This window comes from Thalassophryne amazonica, chromosome 11, assembly GCF_902500255.1.
Source record: "Thalassophryne amazonica chromosome 11, fThaAma1.1, whole genome shotgun sequence".
NCBI classification, from domain to species: domain Eukaryota; kingdom Metazoa; phylum Chordata; class Actinopteri; order Batrachoidiformes; family Batrachoididae; genus Thalassophryne; species Thalassophryne amazonica.
Genome location: NC_047113.1, coordinates 28,189,425 through 28,205,606, shown reverse-complemented (window position 1 = coordinate 28,205,606; position 16,182 = coordinate 28,189,425). Strand labels below are relative to the sequence as shown.

The 16,182-nt window shown below is 40.2% G+C and overlaps 1 protein-coding gene across 1 annotated transcript in view; it reads right to left on the bottom strand.

Moving 5' to 3' along the window:
- Window positions 1-1,095: 1,095 nt before the first annotated feature.
- LOC117519801 (golgin subfamily A member 4-like) overlaps window positions 1,096-16,182 on the bottom strand; it is a 38,025-nt gene continuing 22,938 nt past the window's right edge. Inside the window, exons 11-16 of the mRNA XM_034181045.1 lie at window positions 13,619-13,867; window positions 10,358-11,108; window positions 9,998-10,128; window positions 9,825-9,878; window positions 9,561-9,734; window positions 1,096-1,614 (exon numbers count right to left, since the gene is read on the bottom strand). Of these exons, the coding sequence (XP_034036936.1) occupies window positions 9,609-9,734; window positions 9,825-9,878; window positions 9,998-10,128; window positions 10,358-11,108; window positions 13,619-13,867 (1,311 nt within the window). The 3' untranslated portion in view covers window positions 1,096-1,614; window positions 9,561-9,608. The remainder of the gene's footprint in view (window positions 1,615-9,560; window positions 9,735-9,824; window positions 9,879-9,997; window positions 10,129-10,357; window positions 11,109-13,618; window positions 13,868-16,182) is intronic.

Genomic DNA, 16,182 nt, shown 5'->3' with positions numbered 1-16,182 from the left:
ATCGATCAAAACGTTTTTTTTCCACCCAAAATGAGAGGTCCTGCGCTGACATGCAGCAGCCGGCTGAGCTCAGCTCAGAGGTACGGAGAGACATTCATGCCAAAATATCTAAAAGGAAATGCTTTTGACAAAAACTACAGATTTTGTTTATTTTTATTTATGTCCAGAGATCAAGGATCCAGTGACCAATTTCATATTTATTTACTTTAAGACTCAATAAAATGTTGACACAGAAAGTCTGTAAAGTCTACTTTTAGTACACAGAAATTCACAAGAGGTATCGAAAAGGGAACTGATAAGGAATCTGATCGATAAGCAGAATCGATAATGGCATCAATATCGATAAAATCTTATCAATACTCATCCCTACTCCTACATGGCAGCCCATCTGTAGTTTGCCAAAAGGCAGCTTAAGGACTCTCAGTCCACGAGGAACAAAATTTTCTGGTCTGATGAGACAAAGATTGAACTCTTGGCGTGAATGCCAGGCGTCATGTTTGAAGAAAACGAGGCACAGTGAAGCATGGTGGTGGTGGCAGCATCATGCTGTGGGGATGTTTTTCAGTGGCAAAAACTGAGAGACTAGTTAGGATTGTGGGAAAGATGAATGCAGCAATGTACAGAGTCATCCTGGATGAAAACCTGCTCCATAGCGCTCTTGACCTCAGACTGGGGCGACGGTTCCTCTTTCAGCAGGACAATGACGCAAAGCACACAGCCAAGATATCAAAGCAGTGCCTTCAGGACAACTCTGTGAATGTCCTTGAGTGGCCCAGACAGAGTCCAGACCTGAATCCGACTGAACAACTCTGGAGAGATCTGAAAATGGCTGTGCACTGATGCTCCCCATCCTACCTGATGTAGGCTGAGAGGTGCTGCAAAGAGGAAGGAACAAAACTGCTGAAAGATAGGTGCACCAAGCTTGTGGCATCATATTTAAGAAGACTTGAGGCTGTAATTGCTGCTAAAGGTGCATCAACAAAGTATTGAGCAAACGGTGTGAATACTTATGTACACGTGACTTCTTAGTATTTCATTTTTAATGAATTTGCAAAAATTTTCATTTGTCATTATGGGGTGTTGTGAGTTGAGTTTTGAAGGGAAAAAAATGAATTTATTCCATTTTGGAATAAGGTTGTAACAAAGTGTGGAATAAGTGAAGCGCCGTCAATACTTTCCAGATGCACTGTGTGTTGGTGTTGTAGGCACCTTTGACAAAGAGGCAAAGTGACATTTTAAGTTTGTCCGGATGTTTGATTGGCAGACACTCTTGCCTTTCATCTGGCTCACTTTAACAGGCAGTCACATCGTCCAATCAGCTCAAGAGGTGAAGAGCAATGGGTGGGTCTCAGCTCATCCAGAAAGCAGACAGCTGTTAATCTATTCCTGCTTTAAGTCTTTAATTATTCTCTTTCAGTCAGTTTGTTGTGATTCATTGCACGTCAGTTCTCATGAAGCGACTTTTTCTGATGAGTTGACCTGAAGCTCACATGGCGAGGGCTGCGGTGTCTCGTTGAATCGCATGTGATGAGGGTTGCAGCATTTCTATCGCTCTCTGTTCAGGTGGAGGTTATGGCAGTCCCTTGGAGGGCTGAAGCTATAGTTGGCTGCACACTGAAAGGACGGACGGAGACACAGGACATATGAAGAAATACATTTTCACTGTTGGTTCTGATTTTAAAGCCGTACATATTTATAATCGACAAAGACAAAACTCGATTTGCAAGCAAATATTAAGGGTCCAAGCACCCCCCACACCACCACAGATCCAAGTGTGACCCCAGCAAGGAACCACAGAGAAGCAAGCCGCAACACAAAGCACACTTTTCATTTTACCCAGTGTATACTTTTGTATTCCAGGGCGGTCACGGACGTCCCACCAAATGATGACAGTAATCCACTGGTCAGCTGACTGGCCTACCACCAAAACAGAAGCAGAAGAATCCCTGTTTGCTGCAACCACATCGACATAATCACCGTTCAGTCTGAAACTACTGGCGACAGCGGAAACACCACGTTCTTGACCCAACAGTTCTTCAAAATGTGATCTTAACAAATCTGGATACATGTCTTATTAATTGTCAATATCTGAACACTATTTAACGACATCTCATGGCACATTTTACCAAGTCGAGTACAAGAAATCTTAACAGTGTCTTGGATGAAGCTGGCAAATTGGACATATGGCACATCCATTAATGTCAGGGGATTTTGAGTTATTTAAGCTGTTCTAAAATTAATAAAAAATCTGAAATGATTTTTTTGTAAAATGATTCATCACTGCCTTTGGTCTAATAGTAAAATTGGGACTAAGATTCTCGGGCAAAATCTACATGAAATTTAGAGCATGTTAAAGCGCTGAAATATATATAAATATGCTTGCAGCACCATCTAGTGGCATAGTTCCACCAAATTTGGCACTGTGACAAAGAGAGGCCATCCATACATCTGCCAAATTTCATACCGTTTAGTTATTCCATTAATGAGAAAACCCATCATAAATTAAACAGCTGTCCACAAGGTCAAAGGAAAAGCCAAAAGAACCTTCCAAGCAGAGGAAACCATTTGAAAGTTTCTGCTCCAGTTTTTTTTTTAGTCATGAAGCAGAGAACATTATGACACTGATCTGACCTTTCTGCATCAAAAATCCAGAGACGGTGGACTTTCGGTATGGCATTTAGAGTAGACGCGCATTCGACTCACTCTGCTGTACTATTCAATTTTTTACCTTGCAAACCTCGTACTTTTTGTCTGGAATTCCACTTTTATTAATTTTTTTCCACATTGTCCGCTCTCTGATCACCTGCAAAATGTCCGAGTCTAAAAGTATGTCTAAACGACAGATAAACTTCGCAACGTGGTGTAACTGTAACTATGGTGAAAATTAGCCTTCTACTAAAAGATCACAGAGCTGTGCTGTGTGCAGACTTTAAGCCTTCTTTTGAAAATTTACCATCCAAGCTGGACAGTGTCCAATCTGCAGTGCGGGGCCACGGTTTATGCATTAATTCTCTTTAATCCGCGCACACTGATTTTGATCAGCGTTTGGACCAGCTCAAGGCTGAGTACTCTGCACACTGAAAAGATGAGTGGTTAAAATCCAAGATGACAGACCTGGAGGGAAACAGCAGATGCCAGAATGTTCGGATTGTGGGTTTACCTGAAGCTATTGAGGGTCCACGCCCTTCTGTTTAACTCCCAACTCCTCATCGATGTTTTTAGAACAGAGGTGCTCGCTTCACCTTCAGATTTGTACAGGGCGCACCAGAGCTTAGCTCCTAAATGGCTCACGGAGGAAAACTCTGACCAGTTATCCTGTGTTTTCATCGTTTCCAAATGAAAGATCTGGTGATTTGGTAGGCATGTAAGAGGGGTGACCTGACCGACATAGACATAAGATTCAGTTCCACAAAGATTATAGCCCCGAAATGGTGAGACAGCTCATTTCAAGAGCGCCATTTTGAAACTCTACAGAGCGGGTCTGGCTTGCGCTCCTTTACCCGGTCAAACTGCGTGTCCTACTCCCGACGTGGGAAGAGAAAGTGGCTGCAATCTGCATCGGATGCCGACAAGTTTGTGCAGGACCTGTGCAAAGACTAGAGGCCTCCCCACCTTCATTTCAATTACCGCTATCTGCACTGTTACAGATAAAGTGGACTGACTGTGGCCGTTTCTGACTTTTCACGGGTCAGACTGAGATGAGACACTTTGAGTTAAGTGCCTTCTCATAATTAATACTTTTTGTCGTCGGTCCTTCCCCCCATAATATTGTAATATTGTTCAAGGTTAACTTTGTTGATTGAGCACAATAACTCTGCCTCTGCTGAAAACATTCCTGTTATCGTAGAGGAAAGTTGGGGGGGGACTGTATCTCACACAGAACAGTGATAAAAGACCTCAATTTGTACCGAGTTGCCCTGCATAACACCTGGTTCTCTTCACCTGCTTGGACACTACCACCCTCTTGTGGGACCTCAGTGCAACTACAGCTACTGTAAGTGTGCGAAAGGCTAATATAACTATATTTTTTTAGGCTATATTATTATGAATGAGTAATTTCCAGTGCTTACTTCCATGTATCATTGGATTAACAGCCTCTATAAGATATGTTTCAATGATTTTGAAGAATTATTTTGTTCTTTATATTAAGACCTTTACATCTAAGGTTAACTTTTTTATGAGGATAGTGTGGTTGGAGCCTGCAGTAGGGAGTCAGATGTTTGGTTTAAAGCTGCAGTCGTCTTCATTTGGGGACGGGGACCAAGAGGGTGGGGTTGTTCTGGCCCATATGTGTGTTCATTGTAATTTGTTTTTCCCATCTCATTTGTCTTCTACCATTTGCATTTATTTGATTTATTGTGTTTTCTCTCGTTCACGCTTTTGATGCTTATGGTGGCCCGATGTTTGTATCACTCTTTTTTGCCAATATGGGACCGTACCCACACAGTAATAGTGCTGGGAAAGTGCCCGTATGGCTGACTGTAGTACTACCATTAGATTCTTATCCTGGAAAGTGAAGGGCATGAATGGTCTTGTAACAAGGTCTAGGGTTTCCACCAATTTGAAACATCTTAAAACATAATAGGGAGGGAAGAAATAAAAAAAAGGTGGGGGGAATTACAATGTACTATATTCTATTGAATAAGCCTGTTCCCTTTAAATATGCACTTCCTGTTTCTTGCACAAGCATCTTTCCGAATAAGAGCACAGTACAAACATATGACATTGTCACGCATCTGACACGAAAAAGGAGGAAATCCATCTTTAAAACTCATATTTTTGCTTTTTACAATGTGCTGGGGTCACAGAATTAATTTATTTTAAGTTGGGCATTCAATAAACTTTAATTAAAAATAAGAATTTAATTCTGGGTAGGCATGTAACCAACTATTTTCAAAAAAGGGGGTGGGCTGATGCATAACCCTGAGCTCTCATGCGATGGAATACGGTATTTCCAAGGCCACCATGACAATATTGGTCTTGCTAACTTCTCGCGGACTGCAAGACTTCAGTATAGTTGATGCTTTGAACACACATGTACTAGAATCCATCATGAATCACTGCTTTAAGGCGTTCACATTGGTCATGTTGTCAGCCACAGTCTGAAAATAAATTTAACACTTATCAATTGATACCAAAAATAAAACTACTACTTCTTGTTTATTGCTGGACTGCAAACCAGCTTTAGCGGTGCATACTGCCACTTACTGTATCCGAGTGTGTGGAATAATGCCAGTAATTATTCTAAGCCTATACAATACAGTATGTCAAGCACTAAAATGAAAACTATAATTATCAAAATGTACAATAAATATTTTAACACAGGAAAGAGCACAACTTTGATCATTTCAGCACAAACATACAGCACTTTTAAAAGTCTGAGTGCAGTAGTTTATTTATAGCCAAAACTGCAGTGTAGACGTGCTGATTCTAATAGTGTGATTACTTAAAAAAAATAAAATAAAAAAAATAAAAATATATATATATATATATATATATATATATATATTTACATACACACACACACAATTTTGTAGCTACTCTTCAACCAGGCAAAAGCATGTACCTCTGCCTGTAAATCAAAAATTTCACAGGCAAATACACAAGTATTTCTCATATTAAAGAATACCCAAAGACTGGAATCACTGGGTTTCAGCATCACTAACCTTCACAACACCAATTGCACTGGTGCAAACAATATATTTGCGTATAAGCAAAATTTAGGAATATAGTACATGGTGACCAAGTGGTTTGTGCACTTGTTTCCAGAACAGAAGGTTGCTGTTTCAAGACCACCAACACCAATTCTTCATGTAGTGTTGAGCTGCGTCAGTAAGGGCATCCAATGAAAAATATGCCAAATTAACATGCAGATCCATGTCAAGTCTGGTGTGGTGACATGAAAAACTAAAAAGGGATAGGCAAAAAAAAAAAAAAAAAATTACCATAAGCAAACTTTTATGTGTATATTTATTGTCAGAATCGACAGATCCCAAGGTGTACAGTACATCCGGAAAGTATTGGCAGTCCTTCGCTTTTTCCACATTTTGTTATGCAACAGCCCATTTCATCCCTCAAAATTCTATTCACAACACCCCATAATGAAAACACAAAAAGTGTTTTGTTTTTTTTTGCAAATTTATTAAAAATAAAAATCTAAGAAATCACATGCACATACAACCCCTGGCAAAAATTATGGAATCACCGGCCTCGGAGGATGTTCATTCAGTTGTTTAATTTTGTAGAAAAAAAGCAGATCACAGACATGACACAAAACTAAAGTCATTTCAAATGGCAACTTTCTGGCTTTAAGAAACACTATAAGAAATCAAGAAAAAAAGATTGTGGCAGTCAGTAACAGTTACTTTTTTAGACCAAGCAGAGGAAAAAAATATGGAATCACTCAATTCTGAGGAAAAAATTATGGAATCACCCTGTAAATTTTCATCCCCCAAATTAACACCTGCATCAAATCAGATCTGCTCATTGACATTGACCCTATGCCATGACATTGACCCTATGTGTCTTTTTGCAAGGAATGTTTTTGCAGTTTTTGCTCTATGGCAAGATGCATTATCATCTTGAAAAATGATTTCATCATCCCCAAACATCCTTTCAATTGTCCAAAATAACATAAACTTGTGCATTTATTGATGATGTAATGACAGCCATCCCCCCAGTGCCTTTACCTGACATGCAGCCCCATATCATCAATGACTGTGGAAATGTACATGTTCTCTTCAGGCAGTCATCTTTATAAATCTCATTGGAAAGGCACCAAACAAAAGTTCCAGCATCATCACCTTGCCCAATGCAGATTCGAGATTCATCACTGAATATATGACTTTCATCCAGTCATCCACAGTCCACAATTGCTTTTCCTTAGCCCATTGTAAACTTGTTTTTTTCTGTTTAGGTGTTAATGATGCCTTTCGTTTAGCTTTTCTGTATGTAAATCCCATTTCCTTTAGGCGGTTTCTTACAGTTCGGTCACAGACGTTGACTCCAGTTTCCTCCCATTCGTTCCTCATTTGTTTTGTTGTACATTTTTCGATTTTTGAGACATATTGCTTTAAGTTTTCTGTCTTGACGCTTTGATGTCTTCCTTGGTCTACCAGTATGTTTGCCTTTAACAACCTTCCCATGTTGTTTGTATTTGGTCCAGAGTTTAGACACAGCTGACTGTGAACAACCAACATCTTTTGCAACATTGCGTGATGATTTACTCTCTTTTAAGAGTTTGATAATCCTCTCCTTTGTTTCAATTGACATCTCTCGTGTTGGAGCCATGATTCATGTCAGTCCACTTGGTGCAACAGCTCTCCAAGGTGTGTTCACTCCTTTTTAGATGCAGACTAACGAGCAGATCTGATATGATGCAGGTGTTAGTTTTGGGGATGAAAATTTACAGGGTGATTCCATAATTTTTTCCTCAGAATTGAGTGATTCCATATTTTTTCCTCTGCTTGGTCTAAAAAAGTAACCGTTACTGACTGCCACAATCTTTTTTTCTTGATTTCTTATAGTGTTTCTTAAAGCCAGAAAGTTGCCATTTGAAATGACTTTAGTTTTGTGTCATGTCTGTGATCTGCTTTTTTTCTACAAAATTAAACAACTGAATGAACATCCTCCGAGGCCGGTGATTCCATAATTTTTGCCAGGGGTTGTAAGTATTCACACCCTTTGCTTAATACTTTGTTGATGCACCTTTGGCAGCAATTACAGCCTCACGTCTTCTTGAATATGATGCTACAAGCTTGATGAACCTATCCTTGGGCAGTTTTGCCCATTCCTCTTTGCAGCACCTCTCAAGCTTCATCAGGTTGGATGGGGAGCATCGGTGCACAGCCATTTTCAGATCTCTCCAGAGATGTTCAGTCTGACTCAGGTCTGGACTCTGGCTGGGCCACTCTAGGACATTCACAGAGTTGTCCTGAAGCCACTCCTTTGATATCTTGGCTGTGTGCTTAGGTCATTGTCCTGCTGGAAGATGAACCGTCACCCTGGTCTGAGGTCTTCAGGTGCCCTTTGGCAAACTCCAAGTGGGCTGCCATGTGCGTTTTAGTAAGAAGTGGCTTCTGTCTGGCCACTCTACCATACAGGCCTGATTGGTGGATTGCTGCAGAGATGGTTATCCTTCTGGAAGGTTCTCTTCTCTCAACAGAGGAATGCTGGAGTTCTGACACAGTGACTATCGGGTTCTTGGTCACATCCCTGACTAAGGCCCTTCTCCCCTAGTTGCTCAGTTTAGACAGGCAGCTCTAAGAAGAGTCCTGGTGGATCCAAACTTGCATGCACATGACATGCACTGTCAACTGTGGAACCTTATATGTAGACAGGTGTGTGTTCTTCCAAATCATGTCCAATCAACTGAATTTACTCCAGGTGGACTCCCTTTAAGCTGTACAAACATCTCAAGGGTGATAAGTGGAAACAGGAGGCACCATGGCTCAATTTTGCGCTTCATAGCAAAGTCTGTGAATACTTATGTACATGTGAATTTTTTTTTAAATTATTATTATTATTTGTAATTAATTTGTAAAAATCTCACGCTCCCGTTATGGAGTACTGTGTGCAGAAGTTTGTGAAAAAAAGATTTCCATCCATTTTGTAATAAGGCTGTAACATAAAAAATTTGGAAACATTGCATACTTTCTGGACGCACAGTATGTGCATGCACACATTTAAGTCCAAACACTCAGGTAAAACATGTCCACACAAAATGAGGCTGGGCGAAACTTGGCCCACGAGCCGCTAATTAGCAGCTCTCATTCATGCACTGCACAGTGGCTGACTATAGAAGCTGCTCTCCAACAATTAAGAAACACAAAGTTTTACACTTTTTTTATGACTTTGTCTTTAGCATCGCAGATGTATGGTGTGAAGTAGGAGTTATTGAGAAGGAATTTTAACAACACCAAGAAATCACGTGAAAAATAAGAGAATTTTATAGAAAAAAATGTTCTAGTCAGAGGAGCTAGTCTGACTTCTGTTATGTCAATAGCAGATAGACTGACACCTTGTATTGAAAGCTCTGTTTGCTTTAATTCACGTAGCAACGGGAGTTGTTAAAGCACTGCTCTCAGCTGACTGCTGGAAAGATAACATAAATGCATAAATAAATAAGCCAAATGGTGCACTGTCAAATCACAATAAAAATATCAGAAGATTGTGTGAGAAAATACTAGAATCAAAGTGCTGTAGATGCACTGAAATGATTATTGACATCCAAATTAATAGATGCAGGTATTGATGCTTGCTGTATTTTTCATTGACGTAATTAACAAAATATTTCTGGCCTAATGAAGGTTCTCATTGGCCTGTTCATCAGCCAGGTCTCTAACACTGTAGGGAAAACACTGTATTCTGATGTGGAATCACAAGCAAAAGGACGTAAACACACACAAAACTTTAAACTTTGCCACTTCAGTTCCCACCAGTTAATCAGAAACACTAACAAAAACAAACAAACAAATAAACACAAACAAAAAACCCAGAACATTTCAGATTATGCTGAAGTAGTGAGATAAAATGGGAGGAACACAAATATATGGACTTACATTTTGACCTGAGCCACTGTGTTGGGTGTTGTTGGAAGAGACTTTAAATCAGCAGGCTGTATCAACTGAAGTTCTATAAATAGTATGGACACTATTTGAGTGGAGTCCATTAGAGCCTAGTGTTTGGATGCTGATGTGGACTGGGACACCCAAGTTGACATTTTCCAGGATGCACTTGAGAAAAGAAAAAAACGTTTTGACAGAGTGCTAATAAAACATTTGGGTCAATATGGAAGACAGAATGCCATGTAAAGTGGTCGATACCTTTGTGCATGCAGAGCTCATGACAGATTTATGGAATTCCCCATCTACAAACACCTGAGAGAGACAGAGAGAGAGAGAGATGAATGTGCTAAAATAAACAAATTACCTCCCTAAATATGCTTTTAAGACAATACTGCCTGTTCTTTTTGAGTGCACGGGTTGTTTGTGCGTACCCTGTATCCATACACAAACGTGCCGTTACTACAGCCCAGCTCGTCAAGTGGCGGCCTGTCCCAGCCAATCAACAGGCTGCTGTGGCCCACTGTTTTGATGACCTCAACGGAGAGAACCTCTGCTGGTGGTTCTAGAGAAGACAAAAAAAAACATTAAGCCCTCTAACCTGGTTGCTATGGTTTCCACATAGGGTGTGGAACAGCCTACATTCATGCTATCCTATTTTTCTTATTAATGAGACACATCAGTGTGTGCTGAAGTCACTTTAAAACAAAGACAGAAAAAAAAAGAAAGAAGAGAATTGAATCCTGGAAATCTTTAGCTTTGTGTCAGTGTCCAATTTGGAATAAGTACATTACCTGTTTTTGATCTTGGAATTTTGTTCTTGTCTGCTCTGGCACTAGACTTTCTGGGACACTTTGACAATATCTCAGGAAAGTGATGAGCAGATTCCGTGCAGAACATGGAAAATTCCACGCCATCATACACAGGGGCAACACTGTCCATTTCAGAAGTTACTTTCAAAGTATCAGCCTTGTGAACACATGATATAGCAGGAACAGTTGTGTCTGAGGTATTTGGATTAGAGTCAGAATGCAGTAAGACAGATGCTGCAGCTTTGACATTGTTCTTCTTAAACTCAGTAGTCTTAAGAGTGAGTGGCATTGCATCAATAGATCTATCGGGGACAGCAGTGGCTTTCCTTTTCAGTTTGGGGGATAATGGATCAGTTCCTGTACTTGATGTGGATTTGGCGTTGCAAGCCGCCACTGTGGTCGCAGAGTTGGAAGAGCTAGGAAGAATAAAACTTGTGGTCTTAGACATGTCTGTTTTCAAACAAGACTTGGCGAACACGCTGGGGTTGAACGTAACATTTGCAGATCTGGAAACTACTGCAGCAAAAAGCTTTGTGGGTATGTTATCTGTATCCGATGTAGTTTGTGCAAATGTAGCATTATTCATAGCGGTGGTGCCTGGGAGAGAGTTAGCATTTGTAATCTTGACATTGAGGTCTTGGTTCTTCATCTGAGGGGTGGGACATGGCTCTATGGAAGTCGACAGTGGCAGACCTTTTCTGGGCAGCTGTCCTCTTCCTCGGGTCCCCAGAACCTTTTAGGAGAAAGACATTTAGTATGCACATAATGTATACTAACAAGTGTGATGCTCCAACACTGGCTAGGAAAGTCTGAAAAGGAACTCTGACCTTCTCATGTATTCTTATAAAACAAGAGCAACACAAAATATATCTTATGCCCCACTTGTATGTTAAGCTGGGGTATGGTTTTACAGTATTGGTGATAATGAAGTCTGGAAATTATTTCTACAATGAAAGATTTGTGCTTTAAAAATTGTATACGAGCTACATATTATGGATGGGACAGTAATAAAAATCATTAGTCGACTTGTCGGGTACCATCATTCATTTACTATAACTCAAGTTGACATTGAATGAATTAAGCCAATTTCAAATCGTCATGATGAAACTCAAATGTGACATTTATTTTAACAAATAAGCACAAAATCACAAATACAAAAAACAGCAATAGCATGAAGGCAATACCTTCATCCATTTACTAGGCATACACTACCTAGCTGATTAATTCACCTGCCAAGGTTCTCACACTTTCTTCACTGAGTGAAAGGAGCGGTGGCAGCTCCAGCAGGTCTATTCTTTTAAGGGTTGAATGAACTTAAATGGTTTTCAATTAGTTGTCTCATAAAAAATAGTTGATTAGTCAGATGTTAGATAGTTGTAGTCGACTGTTACAACTAGTCGTCCCATCCTTACTATATACAACCCCTGGCAATAATTATGGAATCACCGGCCTCGGAGCAATCAGAGAAAGTTGGAGCCAGATTGATGAAGAGTACTGTTTATCACTCATTAAGTCCATGCCTCAGAGACTGCAAGCTGTTATAAAAGCCAGAGGTGGTGCAACAAAATACTAATGATGTGTTGGAGCGTTCTTTTGTTTTTCATGATTCCATAATTTTTTCCTCAGAATTGAGTGATTCCATGTTTTTTTCCCTCTGCTTGGTCTAAAAAAGTAACCATTACTGACTGCCACAATTTTTTTTCCCCTGATTTCTTATAGTGTTTCTTAAAGCCAGAAAGTTGCCATTTGAAATGACTTTAGTTTTGCGTCATGTCAGTGATCTGCTTTTTTTCTACAAAATTAAACAACTGAATGAACATCCTCCGAGGCTGGTGATTCCATAATTTTTGCCAGGGGTTGTATACACAAGACTGCAGCTTTGCAATCTGTATATGGTACATTGACCCCATTTTTTTTTTAAAGAAAATACTTCTTCTAGCCTCTCCCAATGCACCACCAAGAAATGGCTTTGATAAGACTAGAGACTTTCCTTATTGCATGAAAATGAAAATTAAGATAATAGTAATGATAATAGATCACACCCATTAGGGTGCATCATTTTTTTCTTTTTTTCCAAGAGGTTTTGAAAATCACCTTGTCCCTAGGTTTATTTGTTTACATTACTCAAGATTTTACCCACAAATTTCAGCAAAATCAAAATATATTTAAGGGGACCACCAAGGCTTTGAAATTCTTCAAAAACTGTAAAATATATATGATTTTAAAGAATTGTTTAATTGCTTATGTTGCATCTTAACACAATAGAAGGCAGAAAGAGAGAGCGAGCGAGCAAGCGAGAGAGAGAGAGAGAGATATGTTTCTTCTGTAAATTCTGTAGTCTGTGCTAATTTTTGTAACAAACAGAATGACATGAGGTCTGAAACTGAAAGTGCAACTGATACTTAAAGTTGTTTGGAAGTAAAACTGCCTGACTTTTTTTCCCAGAAGTTTCAATAGGCAGACGACACTATATGTTATCTGAGGATCATATATGCCACTAGCCTACCATCAATCAGGAAGACTATGAACTTAAATTTGCTTAGAATTTTAACCTCACTGTGGTCCCCTTAATCATTAACCAAGTTGCCTCAAAATTCACAACTGTTATTTTCTGCAATGGAACATTTTTAAAGTGTGGACATAGAAATCTATGACTAAGGGTGAAAATGATGCACTCTAATGCCCATTTTCAAAAGGAACCTTCCTCCAGCCTCCCTTAATACATCACCAAAACATGGTTTAAATCAGACAAGATGATCTTCAGTTACTGGACAGAAACTAAAATCAAGATGGTGTCTGTAGTAGCTATAATGAATGACAGACAGCCCCATTTTTGAAAGGAACTTTCCTTTAGCTTCTCTATAGCTTCTCTCAGTTCACCATCAAAACACAATTTCAATCATGCAATTTTCTGTCGTTACTGCATGGAAACGAAAATCAAGATGACCATACTGGGTAATGGACAGCCATTTTCAAAAGGAACCTTCCACTACTCTCCCAAATACAACATCAAGAAATGGTTTCAATCAGACAAGATATTCTTTAATCACTGTGCAAAAACAGAAAGTTTACAGACGAACACCCAGACCAGGGTAAAAACACAACAACCCCCAACTTCAATGAGCTGGGACATAATAATAAATGTTCACACATATGCATGCAAACCATTTTATATCCCGGTGAGATTTCTGATCTTTGGCAAATACACAGTTATGTACCCGTGTGCAAAAAGTAAAGGTGTACCTGACAGCTGTTCAACAGGGTCTTCTGCAGTTGCTCATGTAGGTTGATAATCTTCTCTGGACTACTCATCCTTCTGCTCAGATTGACACGTGTGTGTGATATAGGAGCTGTGGGACTCAGAGTCCATCCTCTCACCTCTGCTGAACTGATTGGACATGGTGAGCGGAACCCTTTCATCTCTGGACCATCAGGTCTAAGTTTCTCTGGACCATCATATGATTGCTGTAGTCGGTGGGCAGACGGAGAGAGCTGTGGTGGGGTTCTATTCAGCATTTTAATATAAAACACTTATACACACAAGGAAAAAAAATAACTTTACATGGAAGTAATAGTAAACAACTTACATTTTGGTGAACACAACTACAGAACTCAACTCTCTAAGGGAGTAACAGTGTTTTATTTCAGGACGAGTTGGTTGGCTCTCACTGCGGTATTGTATCACTTCCTGTTCCGGAGCACAGCGGTGTTTTGCTGTATCTGTTAGCTGTTTAATCTGCGTAGTTAGATTGATCTAGTTACCTAGATAACGATTTGTTTCACAGTGTTATCTTCACGTGCCTTAACTAAAGCACTCCCTCTGCTGAATCACCTCTAAATTATTTACACGTTATTCACTTTGCGTGTTTTTAGGAATCCGCTAGCTTAGCGCAGCTACTAGCTCTTAGCCGGTTTAGCATGGCGGCTTCTCCTGTCTCTCCCGGACTTTTCTGCTCTGGGTGTGAAATGTTTACTTATTCCTCGGCCTCCTTTAGCAGTAATGGTACTTGTAATAAGTGTAGCTTTGGAGGCCAGGCGAATTGGAGACTCGGCTCTGCACCGTGGAAAATTCTACAGCTAGCCAGGCCCCTGTAGTCGGTGCGGACCAAGGTAGCTTAGCCGCCGTTAGTTTCCCTCTGGCAGATCCCGAGCAGCCGGGAAAGCAGGCCGACTGGGTGACTGTGAGGAGGAAGCGTAGCCCTAAACAGAAGCCCTGTGTACACCGCCAACCCGTTCACATTTCTAACCGTTTTTCCCCACTCGGCGACACACCCACAGAGGATCAAACTCTGGTTATTGGCGACTCTGTTTTGAGAAATGTGAAGTTAGCGACACCAGCAACCATAATCAATTGTCTTCCGGGGGCCAGAGCAGGCGACATTGAAGGAAATTTGAAACTGCTGGCTAAGGCTAAGCGTAAATTTGGTAAGATTGTAATTCACGTCGGCAGTAATGACACCCGGTTACGCCAATCGGAGGTCACTAAAATTAACATTGAATCGGTGTGTAACTTTGCAAAAACAATGTCGGACTCTGTAGTTTTCTCTGGGCCCCTCCCCAATCGGACCGGGAGTGACATGTTTAGCCGTATGTTCTCCTTGAATTGCTGGCTGTCTGAGTGGTGTCCAAAAAATGAGGTGGGCTTCATAGATAATTGGCAAAGCTTCTGGGGAAAACCTGGTCTTGTTAGGAGAGACGGCATCCATCCCACTTTGGATGGAGCAGCTCTCATTTCTAGAAATCTGGCCAATTTTCTTAAATCCTCCAAACCGTGACTATCCAGGGTTGGGACCAGGAAGCAGAGTTGTAGTCTTACACACCTCTCTGCAGCTTCTCTCCCCCTGCCATCCCCTCATTACCCCATCCCCGTAGAGACGGTGCCTGCTCCCAGACTACCAATAACCAGCAAAAATCTATTTAAGCATAAAAATTCAAAAAGAAAAAAATAATATAGCACCTTCAACTGCACCACAGACTAAAACAGTTAAATGTGGTCTATTAAACATTAGGTCTCTCTCTTCTAAGTCCCTGTTAGTAAATGATATAATAATTGATCAACATATTGATTTATTCTGCCTTACAGAAACCTGGTTACAGCAAGATGAATATGTTAGTTTAAATGAGTCAACACCCCCGAGTCACACTAACTGCCAGAACGCTCGTAGCACGGGCCGAGGCAGAGGATTAGCAGCAATCTTCCATTCCAGCTTATTAATTAATCAAAAACCCAGACAGAGCTTTAATTCATTTGAAAGCTTGACTCTTAGTCTTGTCCATCCAAATTGGAAGTCCCAAAAACCAGTTTTATTTGTTGTTATCTATCGTCCTCCTGGTCGTTACTGTGAGTTTCTCTGTGAATTTTCAGAACTTTTGTCTGACTTAGTGCTTGGCTCAGATAAGATAATTATAGTGGGCGATTTTAACATCCACACAGATGCTGAGAATGACAGCCTCAACACTGCATTTAATCTATTATTAGACTCAATTGGCTTTGCACAAAATGTAAATGAGTCTGTCTGATCATTTCTTAATAACATTTACATTTACTCTGATGGACTACCCAGCAGTGGGGAATAAGTTTCATTACACTAGAAGTCTTTCAGAAAGCGCTGTAACTAGGTTTAAGGATATGTTTCCTTCTTTATGCTCCCTAATGCCATATACCAACACAGTGCAGAGTAGCTACCTAAACTCTGTAAGTGAGATAGAGTATCTCATCAATAGTTTTACATCCTCATTGAAGACAACTTTGGATGCTGTAGCTCCTCTGAAAAAGAGAGCTTTAAATCAGAAGTGCCTGACTCCGT